Source organism: Electrophorus electricus, chromosome 13 (genome assembly GCF_013358815.1).
Source record: "Electrophorus electricus isolate fEleEle1 chromosome 13, fEleEle1.pri, whole genome shotgun sequence".
In the NCBI taxonomy this organism is placed as follows: domain Eukaryota; kingdom Metazoa; phylum Chordata; class Actinopteri; order Gymnotiformes; family Gymnotidae; genus Electrophorus; species Electrophorus electricus.
The window spans coordinates 10,138,194-10,153,772 of NC_049547.1; the positions used below are offsets into that span (position 1 = coordinate 10,138,194).

At 40.3% G+C, this 15,579-nt stretch overlaps 1 protein-coding gene across 2 annotated transcripts in view; it reads right to left on the bottom strand.

Annotated features, from left to right (window-relative positions):
• Positions 1–14,478, bottom strand: part of mipol1 (mirror-image polydactyly 1) — a 44,324-nt gene extending 29,846 nt beyond the window's left edge. The window contains exons 1-4 of one of the 2 annotated variants that reach the window (XM_027013191.2): positions 14,368–14,478; positions 13,023–13,114; positions 2,231–2,315; positions 1,552–1,628 (exon numbers count right to left, since the gene is read on the bottom strand). In XM_027013191.2, coding sequence (XP_026868992.2) covers positions 1,552–1,628; positions 2,231–2,315; positions 13,023–13,032 — 172 coding nt within the window. In that variant the 5' untranslated portion in view covers positions 13,033–13,114; positions 14,368–14,478. The remainder of the gene's footprint in view (positions 1–1,551; positions 1,629–2,230; positions 2,316–13,022; positions 13,115–14,367) is intronic. The other variant, XM_027013192.2, reaches the window with a different exon arrangement.
• Positions 14,479–15,579: the final 1,101 nt, after the last annotated feature.

The following is a 15,579-nucleotide window of genomic DNA, read 5'->3' on the forward strand; positions in this document are numbered from 1 at the left end:
AATTTTTATTATAAAATTTCTGTAAGGCAAAATCATATGACAGTTGAAGGGGAGGACCAGGGTCAAGTGCTACATAAAAAGGGCAGTGCCTCTTGCAATTATAAAATATACATAAACCGTTTCAACATCAATGCAATTCAAATGAAGTCAAATTCAAACATGGGCTACTAAAAGCATATTGCTGCTTCAAAAGCGAGGTCTCTCTTAAAAAAAAACAAAAAAAAAAACGTGAGGGGGGAGCAGGAAGGAAAAAGGAGAAGACACTGGCATTAATAAATGCAATGTGATGCAGGAGTGACAGCCTTGTGACCACGATGTCCAAAAAGCTCCAGCTTAGCAGCCACAATTATTTAGCAAAAGGTCAGGTTTTGAAGTCGAGATCAGGGAGGTCTGCTTCATAGCTTTGTTGCTAGGGTTCTGGTCTCAGGATCGCTGGAGACAGTTATTAGTATTCTCCATAAGACTCACCAGAGCAAACACCAAATTCAACCATGAATAATAACACCAAACACACTTATATAAGCCCTTTGTCACATGGCAAATATGCGACTTCTCGATACATTGTTCCCTAACCTGGGCTACTTCTTTAAAAAAAAAATTGCCTATCAGGGTGTCTCTCACAAAGGTAGTTGTGTGTGTATATGTGTGCATGTTTTATGCAGTTCTTCTTCACAAATGGGTGAAGAGACATTTAATCCAACTGTGGTGAAGACAAGGGTTTTTCCATATGAGAACTGACAAAAAACCCCACTGGTGATCAGAACCAAAGAGCTTTGCAGAATAAACAGTATTAAATGTTAATAAATTATAGTGCCTGATAAATACTATTACATTTCCAAGGAAACACTGAAAGCGCAATGGCAAAAAATGCAATAAAAATAAAACAAAAACAATGAAAATCATGAAAAAGCAATTGTTGTTCAGTCTGTTGCTAATAACTGTCTTGGCACCTATTAAAACCATGGTGGTAAGTGCTTGAAGTGGTTCAGCAACAACCCAAATGTATATTTGAGCAGAGCATCCGAATAAATTTGAGCATCGCGTGCGTTTGGGGGGGGGGGGGGGGGGGGGGGGTAAATACAGTGTTTATCTCTCATTGTCATTCCAACCAGTTTATCTAAACAGAGGCTCTGCCATAGCCTCAGAGCCCAGGCAAAGTTAGTAGACAGCATACTGACACTACGCTTGAAGGTGATTTACACGTGTAAATAAATGTTTATGCATCGTGTGGAACAGAGAGAGGGCAAACAAGGAAGCTCTTTTAGAAATCTTTAGCCATTTGCTCCAAACAGACAAATGCTTAAGTGGGTAAGGGATAGGAACTAGGCCTTCCAGGAGAGCACACAAACACACAGCACAGCAGACAGATAAGGTCAGATATGAACAGATCATAACAGACAGTGATGATTAGATGGAGATACACACTTGAACTGTAATACTAGAGCAGCCACTGATGTCTTTTTGGGTTTTTTTGTTTTGTTTTTTTTAAGTTGTGCCAAAAAAGTGCTACCAGTCATTAAACAATCATCAATTTGTTTAATAATAAAATACCTTTTATGAACCTTTTGTCAAGAGCCTCTTTCTCAGATGCACTTTGAGAGATATCTGGGCTAGAGCAACCACTCAATCTGAAAAAGGAAATCATAAAAAATGGAAAAACAATGTATTACAATATTGAATGGATGGGATATGAAATATAACATGAGGCTTTTTTCTGATCTATGTTGAAGGATATTGGGAAACCCCACATCAATCTGGAAGCTTTATCTAAAGTTTTTTATTTATAATGTTTTTTTTTAATGAAACAAGGGTGTTGTGGTGTTGTTATATAACTACATAATATAGCATTATATTATATTTGCAAATAAAATAGTAATAAAACTAAATTATGGGTAAAGGGCACAAGAACACTGTATGACAACTGTAACTCAGCACCAACATACACGGCATATGCGCATTCTCAATATAAAATCTAAAATTTTCATACAATTTCAGCATCGCAGCCCTCTGAAGATGAACAAACTAAACTAGCAGCTGATTTTTAAACATTGGAACATCATTTTAGATTTAGAAAACATATCTCTGCAAAGATATCATTACAGCAGGTAATCACCAGCAGCAAGGTACACTCATAAACATTCCCACATATTACAAACTCGTCCTTAATTGTCACATGTGGGAGAAAGCCATCGCCAAACAATGTAAAATGAGCAGAGAGAGGCATCTTTACCCAAGTTGTGGTGTGGTCTCTGAACAGTGGCGCTTTACAGGGGACGGCAGCCTTTGTTTCAGTTCCTCATTGACTTTAGGATTAGCTGGAAATATATAGAAGCTATGATTAATTTCTCAAAGAAAAAAAACGCTCTTCATCACTGGCACTAAGTCAGTCTCTTTCCATTAGACTTAGAAAGGTTAGTATTAATTATAGCCTGTCAATATCATCTCAGGGGTGCTGGGTGGAGAGCAATCTTTAATAACCTCTGGAACATAGACAGCAAAACAAGGCAGGCGGCTTTAATTTGCAGAGTAAAATTGTGCTTCAAGACTTTGCTTTATCCCCTCCACTGTGTACCCGAGATCTACCTAACAGTTTACGAAGGAGTAATGAACGAGGGCAATTAACAAATCATAATCCCATCATGCAATCGTTTTAATGCTTTTAACTATCAGGAAAGTAAACAATCGTTTAATACAGCTCAAGCCACATCAGATCCTCGTTAGGAACCACCAATTAAAGTTCAGCTTCTCAGGTGTAATTAAATGATGGTTGGATGATGGTGGATAATTTAGTTCCATAAGTGCAAGTTAATTCATAAGCAAGCAACAAATAGGCATGAGGCAATTAGGAGCACCGCTGCGATCCCGAAGAGGATCCTGCCGCCGCATCACTCTACGTGTCGTTGTGGGAGTGGGCTGCCCTCTAGTGGTGAAACCGCTAAAACAAAAAGCTAATTACGCCTGTCACGAGAATTCCGCTGTAGCTCTGCTCAGCTACAATCCTGATCACACGTCTGCATTTTTGGCATCACTAAACTTTTTAAATTTAAGCCTAAGTTTTGACATTCAGAGTCATCATCTAAGAATGAAATGGAAAAAGAGCATCTTTACAGAGGATAAAGTTTAGCTGAATACATTGTCTTGTCATCCTGTTCAGAGAGGTACCACCCCTGATGATCTCACATTTCCCTCACTTTCCCACATAGCACTACACAGACCTGAACCAGCAGGACATGCAGACAAGGCTGATGGAATCAGGACTACAAAAATAAGATAAGGCCACCATTCTGGACTCTCAGTTAAAGTGAAAAGAAATACAAAATGCATGAAACAGGGGAGGAATTAGACTGCAAAAGACAGAAAGAGAAGTACGGGGGGGGGGGAGAGTAAAAATAGCAAAGTGGGGGAGAACCGTGTGCACTCTTGGGAGGTTGGATGCTAGACGGGTTGGGGGCGTGACCCCTGGGGCAGATGCCAGTGGAACGTTATCCGTGCGTTGTAAGCCAGCACACACAGCTCAGCCACTATTCAGCTCAGACACAGTCAGGCGTGAACGGACAACTGGCTTTTTGTGCGAGACACCACAGGGCTCCATTAATCTCGGTGATAGACTCCGGGCAGGAGCCTGCCTGTGCACAGAAGTTTCAGAGAGATGCGAGGAGAACAGGACTGTTCAGCTAGCGGGTATAGCTGAGGAGTCTCGTAATCCTTCATCACAAACATGAGAAAGTAGCTTTTGGAAAGAAAAAGGCAAAAACACCACCAAGCATACAAGCCTGACCTTTTGATAGTCTCGCAATTTTCAGTGAGGCACACAGCAGAGAGCTCAGGAAAGGGCGCTTTACCAAATAAATTTGGATTGATTCACTGATTGATACTGTTTCCTCTGAGAATTACCTGGGAGGAACTTAATGAAATTGATATTCTGCAATATACCAATAGTGGGAAATAGAAAAGAGGTCCCTCTGGTTTAATGAAAGTTTGAATTGAGCTAAATGTGATGGGAAGCTGGTTTCTTTTGAAGTAATCTCACTGCCTTTCCAGAAAGAAGATTAGCATCACAGTTACATTTCTACATAATCTGTAGTTTCTTCATGGCAGATTAATAAAGTATTAGCATCAGCACAGATTAATGAGCTGTTAGCATCAGAAGAGATTACTCAAAATCAAGACAGCCTACTGAAAACCACCACATGGACAGACTACTGTACGTACACACACACACACACACACACACACACACAAGACTGCTTGCACAAAGGTCTGTGGTTCAGTCATTCTGTTTCAGTGGCTTGAAAAACAGGCAATATCCAGGAGAAATGACAGAGAGGGACTATTGTTATACCACTCTCATAGACTATTTAGTACATACATTTCCATGGAGGGAATAACTGCTACATTAGTATGCCCCATTTGAAATAACTTTTAAACAGTTAAACAAAACTTCATTTTCACTAAGGATAAAATCTTGAGATAAAATGAAAATGTTGAGTTTACCAAAAAGCCAAGAGTTTAAACTTTTCTATTTCAGTTTGTCCTCTACAGCCTTGCTATGATCTTCATCTTCTTGTCTTGTAGACTTTGAGCTAATTGCCTCTGTAGGCTGCTTATTATTCATGTACAATTACTGCAGCGTAATGTCTTTAAATCCTTTTAAATGACCATTCATGCCCTGCATTCACTGAAAATGTCTTTGATGTCTGTCAAAGATGGAATTCTTCAAAAGGAAATGTCTAAGCCCAATTACAAATCAACCAATACAGGGTTTTGCATTTTTGTCCAATATACACTAAATTTCATTAATTTTTTAAGCTTCGTTTAATACATTTCTCCAGCAAAAAGTTTCCAGATTTCTCAGTCTGTCATTTGTATTCCAGCTGACTTTATGAATATTAATAACAGTGTTATCCTGATTAAATGGGCTTCATACAAAATCCCTGAGAATCCGTGAGCTCAGGCTCCTCATCTCACCAGTTCTTTATGAATTTTGATACGGACATTAATCTAGAGAGAAACCTAAATCGGGTTTAATTGTACACCGTGGCTGTGCTTTCCAAAGACAGGGCAAGCATTAGTTGATTCTGTGAAGATAAACAGGCCTTTTATCCAAGCAGCACACCTGGGGGGACCGCGTCGCTCTCACTTTGATTGTCTTGGGCTGTAGCGTGGCGCTGTGTACCTGCCTTCTCCTGGATCAAAACATATTATTGACTCACTGCCTACTGTTTCAGCGATCGGTTCCCACATATGTTTGACCCACGCAAGCGTATTGTCATGACATCACTGTATGGCTGTTCATGTGCATCAGTCAGAGTGTTGTGGAGAGGAGTTGGATTTAGATGGACGCGTACATCTAGAGTGAATGGAGGTGAGAATATTTTTGAAAATGGCAGCAGGTTTTTCCTTCCTGATCGGGTGTGTTCATTCAGCATGTGAATGAAGACACAGGAGGGGAAATATTTCAGTGATATGTCTGTCTGCAGAGGGGTCTGGGTCTACACTTTATGCTTTTGACTAAATGACAGTCTAGCCCCGTATGTCTGTGCCAATCCATGCAATTCAATCTAAATTACAATAACAGTGTTCTCACCACTACAGTTTATTGACTTCATTTAGCAAACAATGAAGGCAAGGAAACATATTTATTAATTACAATTTATTTTAATTTCAATTCATTCAGCTATTGTGATGAAACCTTTGAACATTTTTGATGCAGATGACAGTCATATGAAAATCAGAAATCAGAAACAGCTGTCACCTTGTGGTCCTAAAAGCTCATTAACAGAATAAGAATAGAGGACTGGTCATTAACAGAATACAAGAGTGGTGTTTAACAGAGCAAAACAAACACATCATCCCTCCACAGTACTCTTCTTATTCAGGTAAAACAGATTAGCAACACCAGATGAACACACTGCTTGATTCCAGACTCAGGCCTCAGGTCAACACTCACTCAACTTGAAAAATTCCCTTGCCTCATAAATGTTAACGCAATATTCACAATTAGGATAAATAAATCATTTGTATGGCCCAGAGCTGCTTTCATATTTTGCATTTTATTTTTTTTCCATGTGACTGGGTTAAGTAGAACAAAAAAATCTTCTCAAACCCTTCCCAAGTTCATAATGACGGTCTCTAACGTGATGTAGACAGTCTGCCTGAGTACATAGTCCTGTGTTTCCTGGTTGATTTTAATATCCAACAGGCAGATTGGGCTCTGTGCGCTCAACAATCACATCTTACAGTCTTAAGCTCATTCTTCCAGCAGGCCTGGTGGTAATTGAACTGAGATCGGGAGAAATGAGGTGGCAGGGCTGTCTCAGATCCCTGTGACGGATCCGGCCTCTCCATCGTCTCTACCAGTCCCACATCCATTCATCCCCACGTATTAAAAGGGGATACTGAGTGACCTGCCAAATCTAGCAGGATGAGTGCCTGCTTTTGCCATGACTTCCAGCTAATTTGGGCGTGAGAACGTCTTAAGGAAGCCCTTCTACATGCTGCCTTTGCCCTAAACCACAACAGCTTCAGTGAGTTCTATAAGGCCAAGGCACCCTCTCATGGATTCTGTGGCACCAAGCTCTAAACATAAACTGATCATTTGATATTAGTACAGTAAAACCATTCATAATTTCAGCATATTGCACTGATGCACTGAAATAATAGTACATTTAAAATGTACACACAGCAGCATACACTGCTAGTCAGCAGACTGCAGTTAAAACCAAAATCAGCAAATAAACATAAGGAAGTAATTATATAAACTATATATAACATCATTTAAAAATCAAAGTTTGATAATACATCCAGCACACTGTTGGTGAGTACACTATTGTTTCAAATGTTACTTGCTATTTTAACACAGGCAGAATGTGCAGAATTTCACTATTTTTCACTAAGTACATATTTTTTAAAGAATGGTGTATATATAATTCTCCCCTGTTTTAGTGAGGTCATGCCATAATTTATTTACTGCACTTTAGGACTGAGAGGATACATCAAACATAAAAGAAAATTATCACTTGGCTACCAAACACTATTTCCCCATTTGAAATATGTACTGAACATAGATCCTATATCCAGTCATCTTAGATTTCCTAAAAGTTTAATACTGAAATAATGCTTTGCTGTCTACTGATAAAGCAATAATTCATTAGTATTCATTCAGTATGCTAGGCTTTACCACTTCAAAAATAAATGAACAAAATGTAAAACTTCAGAGTTCATCTATATAATTTTTTATTCTATAAAACAGACATACATTTCAATAGAGAAAAACTGGTTTGGTCAAAAAGAACAAAGTAATGATAATAATGTCTGGCTTCAAGCCCAAAAAATGATTATTATTTTTTTTTTTTTAAATTGGCCTTAAGTTTCCAGTAACCGATTTTAATCTTTTTCTAAACATCCCACATTAATTAATGAGTATTACAGCACTGGATAATTTACATGCAATTTGGTTAAAAATAGTAGATGTAGTTTGAAAGAAAAAGTTGTTTCAGGTAAAGCACTTGGACAAATACCATTTCTATCCAATCTTTCTGGTGTCAATAGAGAATATTTCAGAAGCCCTATATGTTATCTTCTGAAGGTAACCTCAAAATTGGCTCTGTAAATACTGGTTAAGCTGAGATTTGCATTGGCTAACATTTAGGAGGGAGAAGGAGAAGTTATTTGAAGATGAGCTTAATGCAGTGCGTAAAAGGGAGAGAACAGGAGGGAGGAAGGTTTCGCTCATGTTTCCAAGGCATACGCAGCACCTCTGCTGGAGCAGAAGGCAATGAAGACCTCTGCTTTAATCTTAAGCACAAATGATCACGGTTCCTGCATGCACTTGAATAAGTGTTTTAGTTTGAATGATTTTGATCCATAATATAAATACACTATTATTCTGTTTAAATAAGATGCATATCCTATGTGCACGTAACAAATTTGGGGCACATACGGGACAGAGGAAATTCCAAAATTCCACTTTCCAAGATTTCAAAGTATACTTGTTACATTTTAACATTATGACATTCCTAATGATGTTTTTTTCTTCCAGTATCTAATTACGAAACAACATTACTAAGCTTGCAAGCTGACTCACACAGAACATTTTGCTCATAAAATTGCCATAATTATTGTGATAATTCTAAAAGCTTTAATTTATACCTCCCCCAACTCACAAAAAGACACTCCTCTCTGAGGAGAAAAATTCCAGGTTCAAAGCAGGTTAAAGGCATTTTAACATGAGTGTATAAAACCAGGGAAAACAAAGCCTTATTGTGGCAGGTAAGGTTGTGAAACTGGTGTAAAGTGGTGACACAAGCCATGAAGCTGCTATTAGTCATCTGAGAGACGCCAAGCGGGAGAAAGGTGGAGCTCCAGGGCAGAGTCAACTCCAGGTCAGCTGTCTTACGAGACACGCGGACTGAGAGTTTCACCCTCTCACATTCATGCTGTTTCTGATTCACCTGATGCAACAGTTTCTCTGAATCAATTACGCAGTTATAAAACTGCTTTCAAATAAAACTCAGAATCAAATATAAAGAGTGAATCATCAAGGCACAAATAAGTACTCGTGTGCCCTTTGGTCAAATCAAAACTAACACATGAAGTGAGTGTAAAGCTGAAACTGAACCCTTCATTCTGAAGGCAACAGTCAAACGGTTACAAATCCAGCCTTATTACTGTGCATGCCACCTAGCCTTGAGCCCAGCACTAAAACACACACATAGCTAGTGGTGTAAGAATCCTCAGCAAACATGCCTTCCTTTGTTCTGAAAATCCTTTCTCCAACACGCATCGCAAAGTTGAACTTTCGTGACGCTCAAGTGCCGAATCCAAACAGAGCTCTCTCCCTCTGTCTGTCTGTCTGTCTCTCTCTCTCTCTCTCTCTCTCTCTCTCTCTCTCTCTCTAAAAAGAATGAGTGATGCATGTGCTTCGACCCGTCCTTCAGACAAACCAGCTTTAAACAGTGGGAGTAGAGACTGAAGTGCCCAGGCCATAGAGTCAACACTCTAGAACATTCCAGGGTTCTTTCTTCAACCAAATATTGGGTATTTAAAAAAAAAAAAGAAAAGAAAAAAAGAAACAAGTCTAACGCAGAGATCTCGCCAGCTTTTCCCAACCGTCATGGCCACAGTAAGAGGCTGAGGTGTGAAGGTGATGTAGTGTGCACACAGAGATGTACATCATTGCAAATATTTAGAGAGAAGCTAATGTATAATAGAGGTGCCACATGAGTGTGTCCTCCTCACCAAATTCAGGCTCACACAGATGTGTTCAGACCGTTGGCACATCTTTTCTAAAGAACAGGCAAGTCACGCAGAGCAAAGCCAGTGTGTGGGCTGAGTTCCATACACGCAAGGGCAGAGCATATGTCTTTTTGAAGGTCAAAACATCTCAGCCTCAAACTACCCTCAACTCCTGCCCCTCCACAAACATAATTTTTCATGTGCAATTTAACAAACCACAACAACTATAACGACAACAACCACCACAACAATGCCCTAGAACTAAGTGATCTAAGAAAGATAGGGTTGGATAGGAATGGCTACAGGAAGGGGAACAAGCTGAATGACTGGGCGGAGCGACAGGACCAGCCACTCAGTACTCATTAACACTTGATGTTTGAACATAGGCCACAGGAGTGACCATTTGAATTGCACCCTGTTTAAACAGGGCAGTGTTTCACACCAAAGCCAGCCCTGTTTGTTTTCGTCACGGCTTCATGGGCCATCTCCAGGTCTCCTGAAATCCCAGGACTGGGGGTGGGTGGGTTCGCATCGCATGAATGTCAGTTCAACTAAACGTACAACCAAGTTGCAAGCTGGGGCAGACGCTGACCTGTGAAGCACTGCAGACTGAGCTGTGCAGTACCACTTTTCTTAACCACAAAAATCACATAACATCCTTTTAAGAGGAAGACAATTTGGCACATAGACCCAGGTGAAAAGAATTATTTCAGATCACCACAGGCTTCAACACAAACCATTTCCTCCTGGTTAATATAACCAATATAATCAAATATGATCATAAATAAATGAAAATGCAAAAATCACAAACAGAACAGTCCATGCTGTGTTTTAGTGGTTTGTGGTTTTTAAAGTTTTGTATGTTTTTTTTTTTTGTTGTTTTTTTTTTAATTGGTGGCATGGTAAGCAGAGCGCCTAAACTAAACAGTGCCCACCCTGGGTCTATTCCTTAAACCAACACACAGAGACAAAGGGGGCCAGAGCCTATGGAATCCTTCTATCTGTGTGCCTGCAATTCGTCGCTGGTGGACCACCCACTTAGGCAGGGGTCTGGCCCGCTAGCCCACATGGCCTGCAATTCCAAGGATTTTGAACTTCAATGGGACCCACATGGAAGCCGCAACGGGGGCAGCAAGCGCACGGCCTGCCCTGGGCGAGGCGAGTGCAGCACAGCAGAGGGAGATGAGAGCTTGATGAGGACGGCTGGTGGACAGAAGACCGCCCTGCAGATGCCTTACCCCACCAATAGCTGCAGTCGTCAGAGCAGAGCTGACGGGACCCAACAGTCCATCTCCTGTGTGGGAGGCTAGCGCAGAGGGTGGCGAACTAAGGGTTGGGTCAAAGGTCGATCCACCTGCTAAGAACAAAGCTTGTAGAGACTGTAGCCTGTTCTTTTTCTTTCACACCCTGAGCCCCCCCCGGGGAATAAGATATTCAGCTTCGTAGGAAACTTGGTGTGTTTGTTATGATGGACTTCTGTGTGTGCTTTGAATTTGGACTGCAAAAAGGACAATTTACCCATGTAAGAAAACAATTCATTGCCAGACCACAAATCAGTTGTAATAACACAGGGCCATGGCAGAGAGCTTATCCCCAACACCGGTGGACAAATAAAAGCAGCAGGAACACACAACATATAATAACACATTCAAACACCATCGCACAAGCATGAAACTTAATTCTGGATCAAAAGCTGCGGGTATATAATTAGCTGATAGCTACACAAGCTCACTACAACAGTTATACAGAACTGTGCCGTCATGTCAGTTTAGATATTACACTGCAACTCATATTGAGCAAAAAACAAAACAAAACACAGGAGTTTAAGACGATCTCTTTTTTAGAACATGACCTTTTTGCCACCCAGCCATGTATTGTGAATCCACACATTTAAAAGAAAACAGGAAGTACTCCACAAAATGTAACCAATTTATCATTTTTCATTCCTAATATAGAAAGAATGGACACATCATCCTATTATATAATCCTATTATATAATCCTGCCGGAATATTCATGTGGGAGGATCCCATCAAGGTGGAATGATCCCATCAAGGTGGGATTTGACACATTTACTTTCACCTGCAAGAACATCATTACCGTGCCTAGATCTGAGCAGTAAGGCGTTTCCAGTTTTTGAGGGAATCAGGGATTTACTCAGAGTCATGCTGCTGCACATAGGCTGCCAGCAGGATCTCGACATTCATCAGTGCACACACGCACACACTAACACACAGAAACACACACAAGTGTGAAAGGTTAATAACTATGAATTAAATTAACCCACAAGACAGATAAATCTTGACTGGGATGGATTCACTGTTTCACAGCTAATTGTAACTGATCAGAGAGGAGCACTGACATCCCTGTAAGCTATAAAAAAAAAACAGCCCAACTAGATCCCAATACAAAATAATTCCTGTTTATGTGCAAATAACAGCTTTATGTTAGCTATCGGAACAGACATGTTTATACTTGTGGGCTGGAGACAACTGTTCAAGGATTGGATCAGATGTGATATTTTCCCTTAATACACCCATGTACACAGACACACAAACACACGCGCGCGCACATAAAAAGGCAGTCAGCCATGACAGCCTGCAGACACGACATGTCAACCGTACAACCATTCATTTGAAGCCCCAAGTATCAGGATATGTGCTGACCAAGATCCTGTTGCACGTACGTACCTCCACCCAACTCTATGATGCAGGTAAATACCTCCACCCAACCCCAGGGTGTTGCACCAGGATGTCACAGCGTACCAGAGTAACGACAAGCGAGGCACTACAGCAAATGCAAACGTGCGCAGCACTAACAGACATTTGGCTTTCACTGCACTGTCAAAGAGCAGCTGACACTTCCTTGGGCAGCAACCCGTATACAGGCTGCAGTTTAACTTCTTTCATTTTAAAAGCAATGTCAGCCAGAACCAATACCAGTTCAAACTGTGCAAGCCAAGTGCTAAACTCTAACTGAATTAACTAAATCAATATTACACACCTGTTCAGTGAGTGTGAATATAGTGTTCTGCCCTATATGTCCTATAAGAAATTATTCCTATAAATTGAATACATCCTATATATGTTCAGCCTTTAATGTTCAAAAATATTTCCCCATAGGTTTAACTTCGTTCCATGCTTTGATGTGTGATACTCAGCACATAATTTAAGATGTATGGATTTGTTATTATTATTATTATTACTACTTTTTCCCCTCTCCAATAGTGGCTACTATTCACATCAACTAATATTACCGGAGTAAAGATGAACACGAAGAAATGCTAATGGTGCCCTCTAGTGGCCACATTTTCTCTAACTTTACCTTGATGTTTTTCCTGTCCATAAGGGCATTTATGAGCCTCTCTTGCAACATTTCCAGACTATATTTAGCTTTAATCACCAGTAGTAGGACTCCACCCCAATCACACACACACACACACACACACCCACACACACACTTAACCACAGCTTCTACAAGAATATTCCTTGCATATATCAATAAATTCCTCATGTTTAAAACATTTAAAAGAATGCTTTTCACAGCAGCTTAAAGTAAGATAAAAAGATGGAGGATTGCAGCTACCATAAAAACAAATTGACACTCTGCAGCCAATTTAGAAAATTTAGACTTTAAAAAATTAGGCTAACTTTACATTAGGCTGGAACACAGTTAAAGGATTGCCATTACGCTTAAGATTACCCTGCGAGACAAACAACTTTAACTCAATAACACCAAATTATTATCACCATTTTCTTTGACTGATGTGTTTCAATCTAAAGTTTACCTTTGTACATATCAACTAGTGAATCCTTCAGTTCTTGTTTGTGTTTCCATGGCAGCTGATGGAGCTCCTCCTCATTCTCAGAACAGCTCTCCCTCAATTGGAGAAAAGAAGATGATATTAGACAATCATTTACATTTCCTTCACTGCAACAAGTTTTAAAGTGTTTCTGAACTTGGCTTAGTCTCTTAACCAAGTCCTTAACCAAGATGGTCAAATGCATGCAGGTGTGGGTCAGATGAATCTCTTCAGCAATGTCCTCCCAGCTTAGGGTTGAGCTGAAGTGCAGATGGGCCAACATTCCCAATTCTCTTGACATTAACAGCCAATCCACTGGTATATAAAATAAATGGTAATAACGATCTCCATTGTGTGCACCTCCAACATTAAAATGTTTTTGTGCATCATAAATGACAGGTGGTTGATTGTGCACCCACTAGACCCTGACAATGATCAATACAAATTTGAGGGTTGATGTTCATTATTGCTAAGTGGATTGCTGTTGCAACAACACCGTGGCCAACAGTTATACACAGAATAGCAGAGGCCACACATGCATGATGCTTTAAGATGCTTTAAGGCAGAAACAACAACCCATACAGAAAAGAACTGAGAAAGAGAGTGAAGGTTCCACGCAGTGTACTTAATCTACAGAATCCCACTTTAGGTAGTTTATAAAAGGCGTACATTGAAAGCGGACCTAGAAAGCAGCTGGAAGGCATGCCGCTAACATTACACTGAGCCGAGACCGCCGGGATGATCGCGGAGGACTCTGAACGGCGCACGGCAATCTTCCAGATCTAACGCTACTCACCTCAGACAAAGCTCATTCTCCAAGCTGATTATTTTATGTTTCGCCCTTTGAATCGCGTTTTTAACATCGTGTGCCATGCTTCTAGAATTCATGGATCAAGAGTACAAAGTCAGCTCTACTTGACAGGAAGACTACATGAAAGCGTCTCCACTTACACTTGAATGCAACTTGATACAGGAGAGGACAACGAACTCTCCACATGAGGAGCCTAGCCAACGATACATAATACGTCGCAATTTAGAGTAGAAATAAAGTGGCAAACGTTTGAGTGCAGTAGGTTGTTATTTATATTTTGCAAGTTAAGGTAGCTTCTGTTTTGTTGTATGTCGACCCCTAGTTAGCTTACTGTTAGCTAGCCATTACTAGCTGACTAGCTAACCAAAACAATGATGTTCATGCTTTCTTTGAGTTGTTCACCTAAGCTACCTAGGCTAGCTGTCTAACTGCCTGTTAAGTCATCCAGGTTAATAGTTTAGTGTTAGAGTAGAAACAGAAACTGCCCCAGTGTAAAATTTACACATCTTTGGAACTTACCATGGAAACCGTCAAGAGGACTAACTGTCCTCCGCGCGACTTTCCTAAAAGTTCCGAGGGCGACTTCCTACAATACAGCGCGCACGGGACACGTTCCATATTAGAGCCCGAAGGCCCCAGTGTAGCAACTGAACGTCAGAATGGTTGGAACCCATTTTATGCACTAGAGGGCAGATGAGGGCAGTTTTTATACCTTTATAATAAAGAGCCATGTATGACACACACACACACACAGGAAAATATGTACATATGGAAGTCTTATGAGCTTGGAAGGCTTATGAGGTCGACATCCCCAAGTGCAGAAACAGCAGTGTTAACAGATGTGGCAGTCCCAAATAATGGAAACATATAAGGAAGGAATATGAGAAATTGGAAAAATACCAGGAACTGAAAGAAGAAATAGAGAGAATGTGGAAGGTTAACACCGATGTTGTCTCAGTAGTGATGGGGGCACTTGAGATTGCTACCCCTAAGCTGAAGGAGTAGCTCAAATAGATCCCAGGTATTACATCAATCTCGGTCCAGAAGAGTACAATACTAGGAACAGCAAAAATGTTGCGCTGCACCCTCAAATTCCCAGGCCCAGGGGAAGCTTGCAATTTCAGTATACGGGTGCAAGCACAAAAGCCTAGATTTAGGCTACAAATATTGCCTCTGCACTTACCAAATATGAAGAACTGTAAATTGAATCCCCCAGATAAAAAATACTGTAAATATCTGAGCAGTCACACACTAAAAATGGTCACAGCAACAAAGAGGGTGTGTGAACATTAATGTGTTTATTTTATTTTGTTGTTTAATATGATAACAATCATTAGTTGAATATATATATCAACGTATCAGACATATTCTAATTTTAGTTTTTTAGTGTTGCATGATTCCATGGAAACTGCCTACTTAGCTTAAGCAAAGCCGTGGAATCTTTGGAAGCAGCACGTTTACAGCGGTTTGTACTTTTGAGCAAAAGTAGAAATAAAATGACCACAAATTTTGCATAACTTATTTATTAAACATAAAACAATAAGTTATGGTTTTATAAATCCTACTTTCTGGAGCCTTTTCTGCATAGTTGGCCATTGGGGCATATGCCAACCAGCATCTATCATAGCTGTAATATAGCCCAGGTCTCTGGTAGAAGGCCCGAGGGGAAGGAAAAAGATGTGACCAGACAGGAACAGAAACACAGCTGCACAGCTGATGAAGGACCTCTGT